Raw genomic sequence first — 16,314 nt, 5'->3', positions numbered from 1 at the left:
ATACACTAAACAGATTCAGAAGGATGTAGGTTGCAGTAGGTACTGGGAGATGGTGAAGCTTGCACAGGATAGAGTAGCATGGAGAGCTGCATCAAACAAGTCTCTGGACTGAAGACCACAACAGCAACAATTTAATTTTAACTACAGTTTTATAACTCTGCCTCCATATCACATGCAGTTGGGGTTGAATTTGCAATGCAAATGGCACTAAAATAAAATTTATTTCAAAGTCTGATTTTGTAATTTTCAGAATCCAAAAAAGTTTTGGTATGGGGAAAATTCAGTATTTTAATGAATAAGGTGAAGCAGCACATATTTTTAAAGTTTTCAGAAACTGAATGAAACACTATAAATTTCAGGCCTTTACATCAAATACTTTGAGATACAGCCATTTTAAGGTTTCAAAATATGACAAAAATTGCACAATTTTGTAAACCCTAAAAATTAATAACTCAAAAACAAATGTCCCAAAAATCTAATTCTGTATTTTACCTTATTTTGATAGGTAGAATAAAATGACAAACTTACAAAATTTAAATAAAGATTCAAATTTATGTTTTTATTGGTCGATTTCACCAAAATGAAAAGATTTCTCTCAGTACTTCGTAGTCTTAGTGATTTTGGAAACTACTAGTCATAATGTTTATGCTTGTCACGATACAAAATCCTCCTGGGGAGCCTATGTTTCAGGCACATGTTCCATGGTGTTGTCAAACTTCCCCTAATTTCTACTTCAGACTTCAACTTACTCACAGTTCGTATTATGATATGGGTGGACTTCCTTCCTTAAGTCTTCATCACCACTCCTGCCAGTCTCTTGAAAGAATTGGGAATACAATCAGAACCCAGGAACCACACTTAGGTGACAATGGGAGAAACAATCAGCTGACAACTGGAATATGTGCTCTTAATTGCTCTTTGCATGACTTCTTCCTCCTGGAGGACACCTCTTCCCAGGACAGTCACACCGTGACGCAGGTCCAAACTACCAGCATATGGTTGGTGAGGCTTATGTCAACAAGAACAGTGTTTAGTTGCATTTCCCCTGATTAACCTTTATAGAGGAGTTGAGAGGGTGTAGAACCTTGGTTGCTTAACAATGGGTTGGAATAGACAGGTCTTTGACAGGAATTGTAATCTGCTGTAACTACAAAATGATAAGAATTCTTTAAATCAGTTTATTTACCATTACACATATTTACATACAAGGTATCTGACCCAGGAGTCCCTTAACATATATACAGGAGCCACACTTGATACTAAATTTTTACTGTCGAAACCAATTTCACCTATTCCAAATAGGCTTCCCGCTATCAAGAGACAAGAGTCACCTAGCCTCTTGTTCTAGTCATTATTAAATGGACTAATTTGGGTGCCTAGATCTAAGAAAAAATTTTAAAAAAATCGCTGCCACTTGTTCTGCCCTGTACTGAATCAATGGCTCCTTCATCTAACTCAATGGAGGCCAGTACCATGCAGCTACTTGTTGCTAGAAAGCAAGTGAAATCCACTAAGTGAGACAAAGACAGGCTGCCTCAACTATTCAGTCAATGAAACAAATAAAATACACCTGTAAAATTGCTACTCATATCTCAGTAGTAGTTGTGTCACCAGAGTGATACTATTTTCTCATGGATGAAGTAGCTGCTGTCAACCGATGTTGCTGGTTCCTCCTGGATACTTCTATCATACTCTGTCATTCCATTGCTCGAAACTCTATTAATTACTCGCTGCCTCTTTATACTAGTGTTAAGAGCCTTTTTCACCTCAGGTCTGGTTGCACACGACTTGCTTCATTTTCTCTCTGGAATGTTCCACCTACATGTGAATGCCTTAATTTCCATCTAATGGGCAAGAATCTCAGTTCGATGCTTCCTATCATGAGCATGGCCTCAATCTTTGCCTTACTTTGTGTTTTGATAAGTAGTAGTCACATTCCTGCACCACTGTCAACCTTCAAGTGATAAGACGTTTAACTAAAACATTCTTCAGCCACTACATGATACTCAGTGTTCACATTTGATTTGTTTCCCTAAGATGTACCATTAGATACTTAATACCGCAACTGACCACAGCTACGAGTCCTCCTGTCATCCTCAATGGGTGCACAGAGAGACTGATGGTGGCAGGAAGGTAACAAGCCACTGATCTAAAAAAAAAACATTTTGAAGTTCTTTTTACACGATTAAATTGTGTTTAGGAGAAAAGAATACATGCGTTAGTAACTTAATACAAACGTACAAAACAGCTTGGATAAATCTGATCTTGGAAACTATACAGGGTTAGCCTAAATGAGTCACTGGATTTCAAAAAACTGTTTATTTATGAGGTCTATTCAAAAAATTCCAAAACATTCATAATTTTGCACCAATCGTGTGCCGGAAGTTTCATCATTATATGTCCATTAGTTATCGTTCAGTGCTGTATAGAATAGAACACTGTGTTTTTACAGTTCTCGAATTTCGAGATAGCAAGAGTTACAGGAGCAACACGTCTGCATTAAATTTTGCATGAAAGTCAAGAAAACCTTGAGAGAGACAAACCAAATGATGAGGAAGCCCACAGTGATGAGTGCTTAAACCGTACTTGATGTTACAAATGGATCACATGGTTTAAAAATAGCTGGACAGAAGTTAAAGATGAACCTCCTCCAGGATGCCCTTCGGACATCTACCAAGGATGCTCATGTCAGGATTGTCAACAAAATTGTGGTATCAAACAAACACTGTCTGCTGAAAGATTGCAGAAGAATATAACATTTCAGTTGGATCATGTCATGAAATGCTGACACACCACCTCGGAATGCATTGTGTTGCTGTCAAGTCCATCCCACAACTCATGAGCCAAGACCACAAAGACCTCTGCATCACAATCTGTGAACATCTTTTTTATCACACAAATGAGAACAAGATGTTTCTTAAGAGAATCATAACTGGTGGTGAGATGTGGGTCTATGGTTATGATGTCGAGACCAAGGTTCATTCTTCACAATGGGTCAGGAATGGTTCTCCAAGACAAACAAAAACTAGTCAGGTCAAATGTCATAGCCAGGCTGATAGTTTTCTTTGACTTTGAAGGCTTAGTTGATCATGAATTCGTGCCACAGGGATAAACTGTTAATCGATGCTACTATCAGGATGCATTGCAATGCCTGTGAGATAATGTGAGAAGGTAACGGACTGAAATGTAGTGAGAAAATTTAAGGCTCTTGCATCGCGATAACGCACCTACACATTTCTCCCTGTTGGTGCACAATTATTGCACTAAAAGAGGAATGCCTGTGATGCCTCATTCCCTGTACTCTCCAGACCTGGCCCCTGCAGATTTTTTTCATTTCCAAAGTTGAAAACCCCACTGAAAGGATGAAGATTTGCAACAATAGACGAGAGAACGGAAATGGTCACGTAGATGTACAAAGATGAGTGATACATGAAAAAGGTGCGGACACTCAATAAGATTCGGGTGTATTCTACAAATGTTCAATGTGTGCATCCCTGGTGACCCTGAGCACATCCAAAGGGTAACACAGTCCCATCCGTAACATTCACTTACACATTTTTGTCAGTTTCCATGACAGCAGCAGTGATTCGTTGCTGCAGTGTTGTGGACATTGTAAATAAATTTTGTTCTTAACATAACCCCACAGGAAGAAATCATATGGGGTGATATCTGATGACATTTGGAAGGGGGGGGGGGGGGGAGGATGTGGCAAGAGAGGGTAAATACGGAAGCGTCCGATCCGCCCGTCTGCTTTGATCCATGACGTCACAAATATGGCGGAAACGACCATAAACCACGATTCCAACATGGCGCATGTAAAGTCGGTACGTACACATTATGAGAACGAAAATACATCGAAAAACACACACACTTTCCACAAAAAGCCTAATGACACTAACGGGACAAGCCCAGGAAATGGGGTGTTTTTGGGTGGGGGCAAACTAAATATAAACAAATTTAGACACCCACCCCCATACAAAACCACACAAAACAACGAAAAAACCCGACATCACAAAACTCCCCAAATACCACTAAACACAATATCATTTGAAATCAGACACCTCCCTTGACCTATATAGCTCAACAGCAGCTCCCGATCCCATAAATTAGGATCAAACACTTCCCTTGGCCTATATAGCACAAAAACATCTCCCGATACCAATACCAACATACACAGTCACACAATGGGATCGTACACTTCCCTTGAACTGCACACTGTTAATTTTATCCGTCATATCCATTCCTGAACAAAAACAACAACCAATTAATTTTACTAAAATTACCACACGATCTACAGCGAACAACACTAAATTAACCTTCACACAAAATCGTTAACTCACTGAAATGAATTCCACTACAAACACAGCCGACACTAACAATTCTGGATGATGAACAAAATCAAATTCAGCCCATTACACCACACAAACGAAAACCCTGAACATAACACCAGAGAGCACAACAAACCACAACACGACGACATCTACGAGGGCAGTTCAATAAGTAATGCAACACATTTTTTTTCTGAAACAGGGGTTGTTTTATTCAGCATTGAAATACACCAGGTTATTCCCCAATCTTTTAGCTACACAACACTATTTTTCAACGTAATCTCCATTCAATGCTACGGCCTTACACCACCTTGAAATGAGGGCCTGTATGCCTGCACGGTACCATTCCACTGGTCGATGTCGGAGCCAACGTCGTACTGCATCAATAACTTCTTCATCATCCGCGTAGTGCCTCCCACGGATTGCGTCCTTCATTGGGCCAAACATATGGAAATCCGACGGTGTGAGATCGGGGCTGTAGGGTGCATGAGGAAGAACAGTCCACTGAAGTTTTGTAAGCTCCTCTCGGGTGCGAAGACTTGTGTGAGGTTTTGCATTGTCATGAAGAAGGAGAAGTTCGTTCAGATTTTTGTGCCTACGAACGCGCTGAAGTCGTTTCTTCAATTTCTGAAGAGTAGCACAATACACTTCAGAGTTGATGGTTTGACCATGGGGAAGGACATCGAACAGAATAACCCCTTCAGCGTCCCAGAAAACTGTAACCATGACTTTACCGGCTGAGGGTATGGCTTTAAACTTTTTCTTGGTAGGGGAGTGGGTGTGGCGCCACTCCATTGATTGCCGTTTTGTTTCAGGTTCGAAGTGATGAACCCATGTTTCATCGCCTGTAACAATCTTTGACAAGAAATTGTCACCCTCGGCCACATGACGAGCAAGCAATTCCGCACAGATGGTTCTCCTTTGCTCTTTATGGTGTTCGGTTAGACGAGGGGCCCAGCGGGAACAAACCTTTGAATATCCCAACTGGTGAACAATTTTTTTTTTTTGTGGTTTTTTAGGGCGCAAAACTGCTTTGGTCATTAGCGCCCGGTCCGGGACTTAAGAAACAGTAAAAAATCTAAAATAGAAACCAGCAGCAGTGGGAACGAAAGTCATAAAAGTGGAGAAACTAAAAGCAGAAGGAAGGCTTAAAAATCCACTACAGAAAGGGGTTGGGTATCCCAAAAAAAAAAAAAAAAAAATCAAATGACTGACGTCATTTCACTGGCACGAATGAACTCTAGAACGCGATCGGCCGATCGCGTGTCATCTGCTAAAATTGACGATATATCAGGCGACAGCTGTAGACAGGTGCGTAACGGATTAAAATAGGGGCACTCAATTAAAAGGTGTCTTACTGTCCACAGCTGAGAGCAGTGGGGACAGAGTGGGGGAGGATCACCGCTTAAAAGATGTCGATGGCTAAAAAGACAGTGCCCTATCCGGAGTCTAGTTAAAATTACATCCTCCCGACGACGCGCTCTGGAGGAAGAGGTCCAAGCACAAGGAAGAGTTTTTACGTCCCGCAATTTATTTTGGGGAAGTGTCGACCAGTGCGCGTGCCATAAATGAACAACACGACGACATAAAACGCTCCGTAGATCGGCGACGGGAATCGATGGAATAGCTGGCCGAAGAAGAGAGACTGCAGCCTTGGCTGCAATATCGGCCGCCTCATTTCCGCAGATACCAACGTGTCCCGGGAGCCAGAGGAACGCCACCGAGACGCCCCCCAGGTGGAGCAAGTGCAGACAGTCCTGAATCCGGTGGACCAGAGGGTGCACAGGGTAAAGAGCTTGGAGACTGAGGAGAGAGCTGAGAGAATCTGAGCAGATAACGTACTGTATCCGCTGATGGCGGCGGATGTAGTGGACAGCCTGGAGAACAGCGTAAAGCTCCGCAGTATAGACCGAACACTGGTCGGGAAGCCGAAAGTGATTTGGGGTGTCGCCAACAACATAGGCACTCCCTACATCTAACGATGTTTTCGAGCCGCCGGTGTAAATAAATGTGGCGTCCGTCATTTGTGCAGATAGAGCAGCAAATGCCCGACGATAAACAAGTGAAGGGGTACCATCCTTGGGAAATCGACAAAGGTCACGGAGCAGGCAGATCCGGGGACGGAGCCAAGGCGGTGCTGTACCCCAAGTTGTCAAGAAGGTTTTAGGAAAGCAGAAGGAAAGAGAATGGAGCAGTTGACGGAAGCGGACTCCCGGTGGTAGTAGGGAGGAGGGGTGGCCTGCATACCCTACATCAAAGGAGGCGTCGAAAAATATGTCATGGGCTGGATTAGCAGGCATGGAAGACAGATGGCTGGCATAACGACTCAGAAGGACTGCTCACCGATTGGACAGCGGAGGTTCAGCAGTCTCAGCATACAGGCTTTCCACAGGGCTGGTGTAAAAAGCTCCAGACACTAAACGTAATCCACGGTGGTGGATAGAGTCGAGACGCCGAAGAATAGACGGCCGAGCAGAGGAGTAGACTATGCTTCCATAGTCCAATTTCGAGCGCACTAAGGCGCGATAGAGGCGGAGAAGGACCACTCGGTCCGCTCCCCACGAGGTACCATTCAGGACACGGAGGGTGTTGAGGGATCGCAGACAGCGAGCCGAAAGATACGAAATGTGGGAGGACCAGCATAGTTTTCTGTCAAACATAAGACCCAAGAATTTAGCGATGTCTGAAAACAGAAGGTTGACAGGTCCTAGATGTAAGGAGGGTGGAAGAAACTCCTTACGTCGCCAAAAATTAACACAAACGGTCTTACTGGGAGAAAAACGGAAGCCGGTTTCGATGCTCCAAGAGTGGAGGCGATCGAGACATCCTTGAAGACGTTGTTCAAGAAGGCTGGTCCATTGAGAGCTGTAGTAGATCGCAAAATCGTCCACAAAGAGGGAGCCCGAGACATCAGGAAGGAGACAATCCATAACTGGATTGATGGCAATGGCAAACAGTACAACACTCAGCACGGAGCCCTGGGGTACCCCGTTTTCTTGGGAGAAAGTACGGGAGAAAGTAGTGTTCACCCGCACTCTAAATGTGCGCTCTGCCATAAATTCGCGAAGAAAAAGGGGCAGCCGACCTCGAAAGCCCCAAGAGAACAGTGTGTGGAGGATGCCTGTCCTCCAACAGGTATCGTATGCTCTCTCCAGATCAAAAAATATTGCTACTGTTTGGCGTTTCCAGAGAAAATTGTTCATGATATAAGTGGAGAGGGCAACAAGATGGTCAACTGCAGAACGATGCTTTCGGAATCCGCATTGGGCAGGTGTTAAAAGACTGCAGGATTCCAGCCACCAAGCTAAACGGTAATTCACCATACGCTCCAAAACCTTACAGACACTACTCGTGAGAGAAATGGGGCGATAGCTAGAGGGGAGATGTTTGTCCTTTCCAGGTTCCGGAATAGGAACGACGACAGCTTCCCGCCATCGTCGGGGAAAAGTACTATCGGTCCAAATTCGATTATAAAGGCGAAGGAGGTAACGCAGACTATGGGTTGATAAATGCAGCAACATTTGGACGTGGATACCATCCGGTCCTGGGGCGGAGGAGCGAGAAGAAGAGAGTGCATGTTGGAGTTCCCGCATGGAGAATACAGTATTGTAGCTTTCGCGATTTGGAGAGGAGAAAGCAAGAGGTTGCACTTCCGCTGCACGTTTCTTCGGGAGAAACGCTGGTGGGTAATTGGAAGAGATCGAAATCTCAGCCAAGTGCTGACCCAATGAGTTAGAAATTGCGACGGGGTCCACTAATGTATCAAGCGCAACAGTGAGCCCAGAGACCGGGGAGAAACTAGGCGTGCCTGAGAACCGTCGAAGCCGACTCCAAACTTCCGAGGAGGGAGTGAAGGTGTTAAATGAGCTAATAAAGGATTTCCAGCTTGCCTTCTTGCTATCGCGGATGACGCGACGGCATCGCGCACGGAGCTGCTTATAGCGGATACAGTTGGCCAAAGTAGGATGGTGACGGAAAATGCGAAGAGCATGTCGCCGCTCACGTATTGCGTCACGGCATGCCTCGTTCCACCAAGGAACTGGGGGGCGCCAGGACAATTCGGAGGTGCGTGGTATTGAACGTTCCGCAGCTGTAAGAATAACGTCGGTTATATGTGTGACCTCATCGTCGACGCTGGGAAAGCGACGGTCATCGAATGTCGCTAGAGACAAAAAAAGTGTCCAATCGGCTTGGGCAAACTTCCAGCGTCGCGGGCGCATATATGGCAGTTGAGGCTGCAGTCTAAGGACACATGGAAAGTGGTCACTCGAGTGTGTATCATCAAGGGCGAACCATTCGAAGCGCCGAGCTAGCGGAATAGTACCGACCGCAAGGTCCAAATGAGATAAATTTGTCGTGGAGGCAGACAAAAATGTGGGGACCCCAGTGTTTAAGCAAACTAGATCCGCATGGTGGAAGACGTCTAGCAATAGGGAGCCACGTGGACAAGGATGTGGAGATCCCCAAAGCGGGTGGTGGGCATTGAAGTCACCAACCAGCAAATAGGGGGGGTGGAAGCTGACCAAGAAGATGAAGGAGATCAGCTCGTGCCATTGGTGTGGACGATGGAATGTATACAGTACAAAGAGAGAACGTGTATCCAGAGAGGGAAAGGCAGACGGCGACAGCTTGGAAGGAACTGTTTAAGGGGATTGGGTGATAATGGAGAGTATCATGGAGAAGAATCATGAGTCCTCCATGGGCGGGAGTGCCTTCAACAGAGCGGAGGTCATATCGGACGGACTGAAAATGAGGGAGAACAAAGCAGTCATGGGGACGCAGCTTTGTTTCCTGAAGACAGAAGATGACCGGCGAGTAGGACCGTAAGAGGATCGACAATTCATCCTGATTGGCTCGAATGCCGCGGATATTCCAGTGGATAATGGACATAGGGTGAACAGAAAATGAAGGAATGTGACCAAGGGTGCTGTCAACTCAACGACTGCTCAGAGCTTGCGACCGACAGCATGGAGTGGCATTCAGCCGTAGGCAGAAGATCCTGATCCATAGGTTGGTCAGGAGCAGCTCCTGCCACCAGCGATCGGCCGGTTGACCGGCCACCAGCAGTGCGCCTCGGCGACACAGAAGACGGCCGAGGGCGATTTCCGCCAGGTGGTGCTGTAGATGGGACATGCCTTGGCGGAGAAGGAGAGGAACTGGGTTTCTTTGTAGCCTTCTTGGAAGTATGATGTTTAGATGAAGGAGGAACCGATGGTTGTGAAGTTGCGGAACGTAAAAACTCTTCACGAGTATGCTCTTTTTTCGAAGACTTGGTGTCTGACTTTTGGGCTCGAGATTTAGCAGAACCCGACGAAGGGTGAACCATAGAGCGGGCAGGCGAAAGTGGTGATGTTGAACGGGCGATCTTTGCGCTGGCCGATCTGACGACCGTGGCACTAAAGGTGAGGTCGCAAGTCTGTGTGGCCGCCTCCTTTGTTGGCCAAGGAGAAGCAAGGACAGTGCCGTATTTTCCTGCCTGAGGCACGGTGGGCGGTCGACTGGCGAATAATTTTCGAGCAGCAAAGGTCGACACCTTTTCCTTCACTCTGATTTCCTGGATGAGCTTTTCGTCCTTAAAAACGGGGCAATCTCGAGAGGAAGCAGCGTGGTCACCCATACAGTTGATGCAGCGAGGGGATGGAGGTGGACAAGTACCCTCATGGGCATCCTTGCCACACGTAACACATTTGGCCAGATTGGAACAGGACTGGCTGGTGTGATTGAACCGCTGACATCGATAGCAACGCGTAGGGTTTGGGACGTAAGGGCGAACGGAAATTATCTCATAGCCCGCTTTGATTTTCGATGGGAGTTGAACTTTGTCAAACGTCAAGAAGACAGTGCGGGTTGGAATGATGTTAGTGTCAACCCTTTTCATAACTCTATGAACAGCCATTACGCCCTGGTCAGACAGGTAGTGCTGAATTTCTTCGTCAGACAATCCATCGAGGGATTGTGTATAAACGACTCCACGCGAGGAATTTAAGGTACGGTGCGGTTCCACCCGGACAGGGAAGGTGTGGAGCAGAGAAGTACGCAGCAATTTTTATGCCTGGAGGGCACTGTCTGCTTCTAACAACAGGGTGCCATTCCGTAATCTGGAACAAGACTTTACAGGACCTGCAATTGCATCGACACCTTTCTGAATAATGAAAGGGTTGACCGTGGAGAAGTCGTGACCTTCGTCAGACCGAGAAACAACAAGGAACTGTGGCAACGATGGAAGAACTGTCTGTGGCTGAGACTCAGTGAACTTACGTTTGTGAGCAGACATAGTGGAAGGTGAGGAAACCATTGCGGAAGAATCTCCCATGATTACCGGCGTCTCCGATGGCGCGCTCCTCCCTTGTGGGGACCCTCACTGAGGGCACTCCCGCCTTAGGTGATTGTTCACACCTCAGGTCACACCTCCCGACAAACGGACGGAGGGACCAATCGGCACTTTCGGAAGGTATCAGCTCGGGTAATCACCCCTCCCTGGGCCTGGCCGTTACCAGGGGGTACGTACGTGTCCTACCTGTCTACCCGGGGCGGGGAATTACACGTTACCCCATCACCGGCTACGCATGGAAGTGCGTGGGTCGGCCTTCAGACATGCACAGGGAGGAAAAAAGAGAAAGGGTAAGGAAAGAAGAGGGGTCTCAAACGCCGCAGCGGAGAAAAGTGCAGAGAGAAGCGGGAAGGAAAAGAGAAGGACAGAGGAAGGACGAAGACTTGCAAGTATAGAAAGCAAGGAATTTGTAACAGTTTAGAGCGACCGTCTCCGGACGTAGGCACAAACCATACTCCCAGAGGGGGAGAAAGGGAAGGAAAGAGCCAGTGGTGAGGGGGGGGGGGGCGAAGATGGGGGAGGGGGAAGGATGAGGAAAGGGAAGGTATGCAGCCCGGAAAGGAAGGAGGGCCACATTAGCTCGGGGTCCCGTGCTCGCTACGCACGTGTCCACAAAAGAGTTGTGAACCCCCTGGGAGGTGGTGAACAATTGTGACAGCACTACCAACAGAGATGTCAAGTTGAGCTCAGAGTTGTTTGATGATGATCCGTCGATCATCTCGAACGAGTGTGTTCGCACGCTCCGCCATTGCAGGAGTCACAGCTGTGCACGGCCGGCCCGCACGCGGGAGATCAGACAGTCTTGCTTGACCTTGCGGCGATGATGACACACGCTTTGCCCAATGACTCACCGTGCTTTTGTCCACTGCCAGATCACCGTAGACATTCTGCAAGTGCCTATGAATATCTGAGATGCCCTGGTTTTCCGCCAAAAGAAACTCGATCACTGCCCGTTGTTTGCAACGCACATCCGTTACAGATGCCATTTTAACAGCTCCGTACAGCGCTGCCACCTGTCGGAAGTCAATGAAACTATACGAGTCGAAGCGGGAATGTTTGAAAATATTCCACAAGAAATTTCCGGTTTTTTCAACCAAAATTGGCCGAGAAAAAAAATGTGTTGCATTACATATTGAACTGCCCTCGTACAAACACGCCACACACACAAGCCAAACTCCACGCCATCATGACGTCACACACGACAACACCCATACGTCACGGGTCAAAGCCGACGCCTGGGATCGGACGCTTCTGTCGACCCAAGAGAGGAACATCACTCAGGCCAACACATCCTTTCAATTGATCTGTCAGTTTTCTGTTGACATAGGTGCAGATGAGTGTGCTCCAGTGAGCTGGAGCCAGCTCTTAATGAAATATGAAAGTCGAGGAGTCAGCAGCAAGTCGTGGCAACAATCACAACTGCAACATATCCAGATACACAGAAACTATCACTATGTTCTCGATGGAAAAAAAAAAAAAAAGGGCCATACACCTTTGCCTTGGATATGGCACAGAGGTGTTCACTTTTGGCGAATCCCTTTCTGACCCACACAGACTCAGTTTGGTACCCCACACTTTCATATTGTGACAATTCACATTTCCTGAATGATGGAAAGTCAACTCATCACTGAATATCAATGTCCCTACAAAGTCACCATCATTTTCCATAGCTTGCTGAATCCAGGTACAAAACTACAATTGGCTGGCATAATCATCTGGGATCAGGTGTGACAGTTGCAAGCAGTAGTGTTTGAAATGTAAATGCCACTGCAAAACATTCCACACTGTTTTCTGCAGACTGCCCAGTCCGTGGCTTGCTAAAATGGTTGATTTTTAATGGGCTTCACATAAGCTCCATCTCACGCATTCCACAATTTCCTCCAAGACATGCAGTCACGTTATGCTTTTGCCTTTACATACATAACCTGTAGCATGAAGCTGGGAAACCCAACATAAAATGCACTGGTAACTAGATGCAGCTTTGTCATATTTGTGTACAAATGCACAATGAACACACTTAACCGATGAACATAGTCTAATCATAAAAACTCTTCTTCCTGCATTTCTACCGTCTCACAGAGCTCCATCACAGATCTGTCTTCTAGCGCCCATGCAAACCATGAGGCAGGTATTTTTAAATTTTGGTGAGTATATTTTCATGCATCATCCATCTTTGTACATCATATATTTGTCAATAAACAGTGCTTTGAATCCCAATCAATCATTCAGGCTGAGCCTGTACTTCAGAAACAGGAAGGCCTTTGAAACTTCATTTGATTTTGTGATAAATGGGTTTGAAATACTTTTTTGGTAAAAATCATGCTATACAACATGAACTATATGGTACATAAATGTTAAGAAATCACATTTTGCATAAAATGCATTTAGGGCCTAATGGATTTTTTAAAGCAGTGCAACCAGAAGCCTCTGATCATTACTATACAATCATTAATTACATAAATTAAGGAAGCACTGGCTTGAAACAATACAGAATGACAATCCACAGTGGAAGATTCCACTCAAGATTCACATGCCAAGCTCGCACAACATAAAAGTAATGTGCAAACGGCTCTAAATGACGGCAGTTTGGCATATACAACTGTATTCCTTTTTTATCAAGGGGGCCTAGTTTTTGTTGTGTGCAGGATCCTGAATGGGCAGAATCCGCCCCTGTCTTGCAATTTTATATGAACTAGTAAACATGGAAATCATTTGTAATTGATAAATATGTATGGAAACTGGATATACATCATAAAATCCTCCTCCATCCCATACTATGCAACAATTTTCACTTTCTCCCACATCCCTCTGTTCATCTTCCCCCTCCCCCCCCCCCCCAAAAAAAAAAAACCCACTCTGTCCAGACGACCCCTCCTGCTGCTACATTTGTGAAGATAGTAGGTTCCATGATAGTATATAACATAGTTTTAATCTGAGAATGAGTCGTCATTAAGTTTTACACCATTTAGATTCTGAAGCAGTATTCTAATTATATGTCGATAACCCATAAATACAACTTTCCTGTTTTTTGGTAATCCAACGGCGAGCAAGAAAACAAAACAGCACAGTGATGAGTATACAGTTTTTGTTTAACGTTACACAAGAGGAAAAAATGGATATATATATGGGAGAAACAATTGTCAATTATTTACATACACTGCTATCGCAGTTAAAACTGTCTGCGAGAACGTAACCGCGAATTTTTACAACACAGCCGGTTGTAACAGAAAACATATAAACTACTGTTTAGAAAAACATACAGTCGACCTGAATGACTGAGTATCGTTTAAAAATTTGAAGTACATCACTCCAGTAGTTTTCGATATTATTTACTAACAACGTCAAATGACGACTGATTTATATCATGCACATCACAGTTTATAATTACTTAAGAATCTTTCTACCAGCCTGTTAAACCAACGAAGAAAATATATCATCTACCGCTTACCTCAAAAGCTGTCAAATTCAACGGCGGTAGATGTTCTAAATAATTTTTCGTAGGCCTATAACGTCTTGTTTCTTCTTCAACCATGGCCAGAGCCTGTTTAGAAAACGAAATCGCAGGGCATTACTACTGAAACTAAAATACTATAGCCTAATTACACATTAACCTGATATTCAAAATACACTTACAGCTTCTCGCACCCCAGGTTCATCGTAACCTTGGTCAATGTATGGTAATGCATCCACAACAACTTCACCAGCCATCGTTTTCAATTCGCAACGTCATACACAATGCAATATCGAAAACCACTCCAAGACGCAAATACTTCGTTTTACTTACAAACCATTGATTGAACTTCCCTAGATCCCTACAATCCCATTTGTTCTTTAGCAACTCAGCAAAGACAAGCACGAAGTTACTTCACTATACTCAGGCTTTATACAGGTCGATTTACGGAAGGAAGGTCAAAACGTTCTACAAATGCATTTCAAGCATGGAGAGTTGCCTCCATGATTTCAAGTGGCGATTTTCATATAGGCCGCCTACGGAACACAACCAGAAGGCAACATAAATTTTTCTCGTTGGTGGTGCGGTGGGATGGGGTGGTGATGGAGGGGGGGGGGGGGGGGGGGGGGAATGGGTTAGAAGGAGATGGAGTTTCGACTTTGACGATGGAGAAGGAGTACAGGTTAGACTGTGGTACAGGGTCGTCACCTGCTAACGTGAGAATCCAACCCTTTACGTCACGCGCAGTCACGTTTTGTAGCGGATTTCTTGTTGTTGATCCTCCCTTCGGCTGACTCACACTAGGCGTCAGTGGAACGAAAGGTGTTGTCAACGTCAAATATTGGTAGTGTTTTGACGCGAGATTGAACGTCAACTAGACACTGTGATAGAGAGGTTTTGAGATCCCTTTCGCGGTACAAAACGTCGAAATATAGCATCATAATTAAAGTATCTGCAATCATAAAATTTGTTAATGGGCAACGTAGAAGATGTACTTGATACTGTAAAGATTGTATTGTCAACTGCAAAGAAGAGGAACAACAGAACATTTGTCTTCCAAAAATGTCAACATTTTATTTGCTAGCGAAAATGCAATCCATAGGGACATATGAGACAATATTTATAAGGTACTAGTACACGGTTTCTGTTTTCATCTTATCCAAGGGCAGATTGTATAAAGTATTTGATCTAAATTTAACACTGAAAATGACCTCAGATCAACCTTAATTCGGAAATCTGCGTTGTATAAACGTTCGTCATAGATTATATCGCCTTGAAGTAGCATCAACTCTGGCGAAAATTCGCGATCGAAATCGTGATCAAATGTAATCTTAGTTTACAATGTAGTGACATTACAAAACACTGCTTCTGTTTTGTGCAAATACAAAGCGAAATAATAAAAAAAAGTTGTTACTAACAAGTAATTATGTGACTACGCCACTCCTACACTGCTGAAGATCGAAATATATTCTCAATCTGTAAGATTAGGTTAAGCAAATTATCCGCTTTGTACGTAATGAAAGCAGGTAATAACTGATCTCCTCTAACAATACCTAAGGCACCAACACACGCTACTGCATGCTTGACAGTCACGCTTGTGCATGAGTGCTTGTGCATGATTGCTTGACCGTGTGTAGGGTAAATTAGCGCAAGCAACAGGCTTGCACAAACACCTTGACGCTTGACCGAATTTCGATTATGCGTGCTTGTGCAAGCATCCAAGCGTATCCATGCGTGTTCGTGTGTGCCTAGACTAAAGAAGTTTGAACAAGCACACATCTGTCATTCGGACACAGACTGTGGAGAGGACTCGTTTATTTAGGTTTTGTGTCGTTTCCTTCTTCATTCTGATGTCGGACCGGGAATTGTTGGAGGAATTTATTAGGTGCTACGAAAGACACCCATGTTCATGGAATACTAAAAGTAAAGAATATCACGATAAAACGAAAAGAGACGCGGCATATGAGGTGCTTCTCACAAAGTACAAAGAAATTGAGCCACCAGAAACTAAAGATGCTGTTATTAAGAAAATTAATACATTACAAACGAATTACAGACGAGAAAAAAGGAAACGTTACAGCACTTACAAATCAGGGGTTGCAGCAGACGAAGTTTGCAGACCTGTTCTGTGGTACTTTGATCTTTTCGGCTTTTTAAATGATCAGGAGACACCAAGATGCTCTTCGCGTAATTTACAAGGAATA

At 44.7% G+C, this 16,314-nt stretch overlaps 1 protein-coding gene across 1 annotated transcript in view; it reads right to left on the bottom strand.

Annotated features, from left to right (window-relative positions):
* Positions 1–14,716, bottom strand: part of LOC126187808 (pre-mRNA-splicing factor SPF27) — a 52,914-nt gene extending 38,198 nt beyond the window's left edge. The window contains exons 1-2 of the mRNA XM_049929097.1: positions 14,293–14,716; positions 14,108–14,200 (exon numbers count right to left, since the gene is read on the bottom strand). Of these exons, the coding sequence (XP_049785054.1) occupies positions 14,108–14,200; positions 14,293–14,367 (168 nt within the window). The 5' untranslated portion in view covers positions 14,368–14,716. The remainder of the gene's footprint in view (positions 1–14,107; positions 14,201–14,292) is intronic.
* Positions 14,717–16,314: the final 1,598 nt, after the last annotated feature.

This window comes from Schistocerca cancellata, chromosome 1, assembly GCF_023864275.1.
Source record: "Schistocerca cancellata isolate TAMUIC-IGC-003103 chromosome 1, iqSchCanc2.1, whole genome shotgun sequence".
In the NCBI taxonomy this organism is placed as follows: Eukaryota; Metazoa; Arthropoda; class Insecta; order Orthoptera; family Acrididae; genus Schistocerca; species Schistocerca cancellata.
This window is presented reverse-complemented; position numbering and strand designations above follow the sequence as displayed.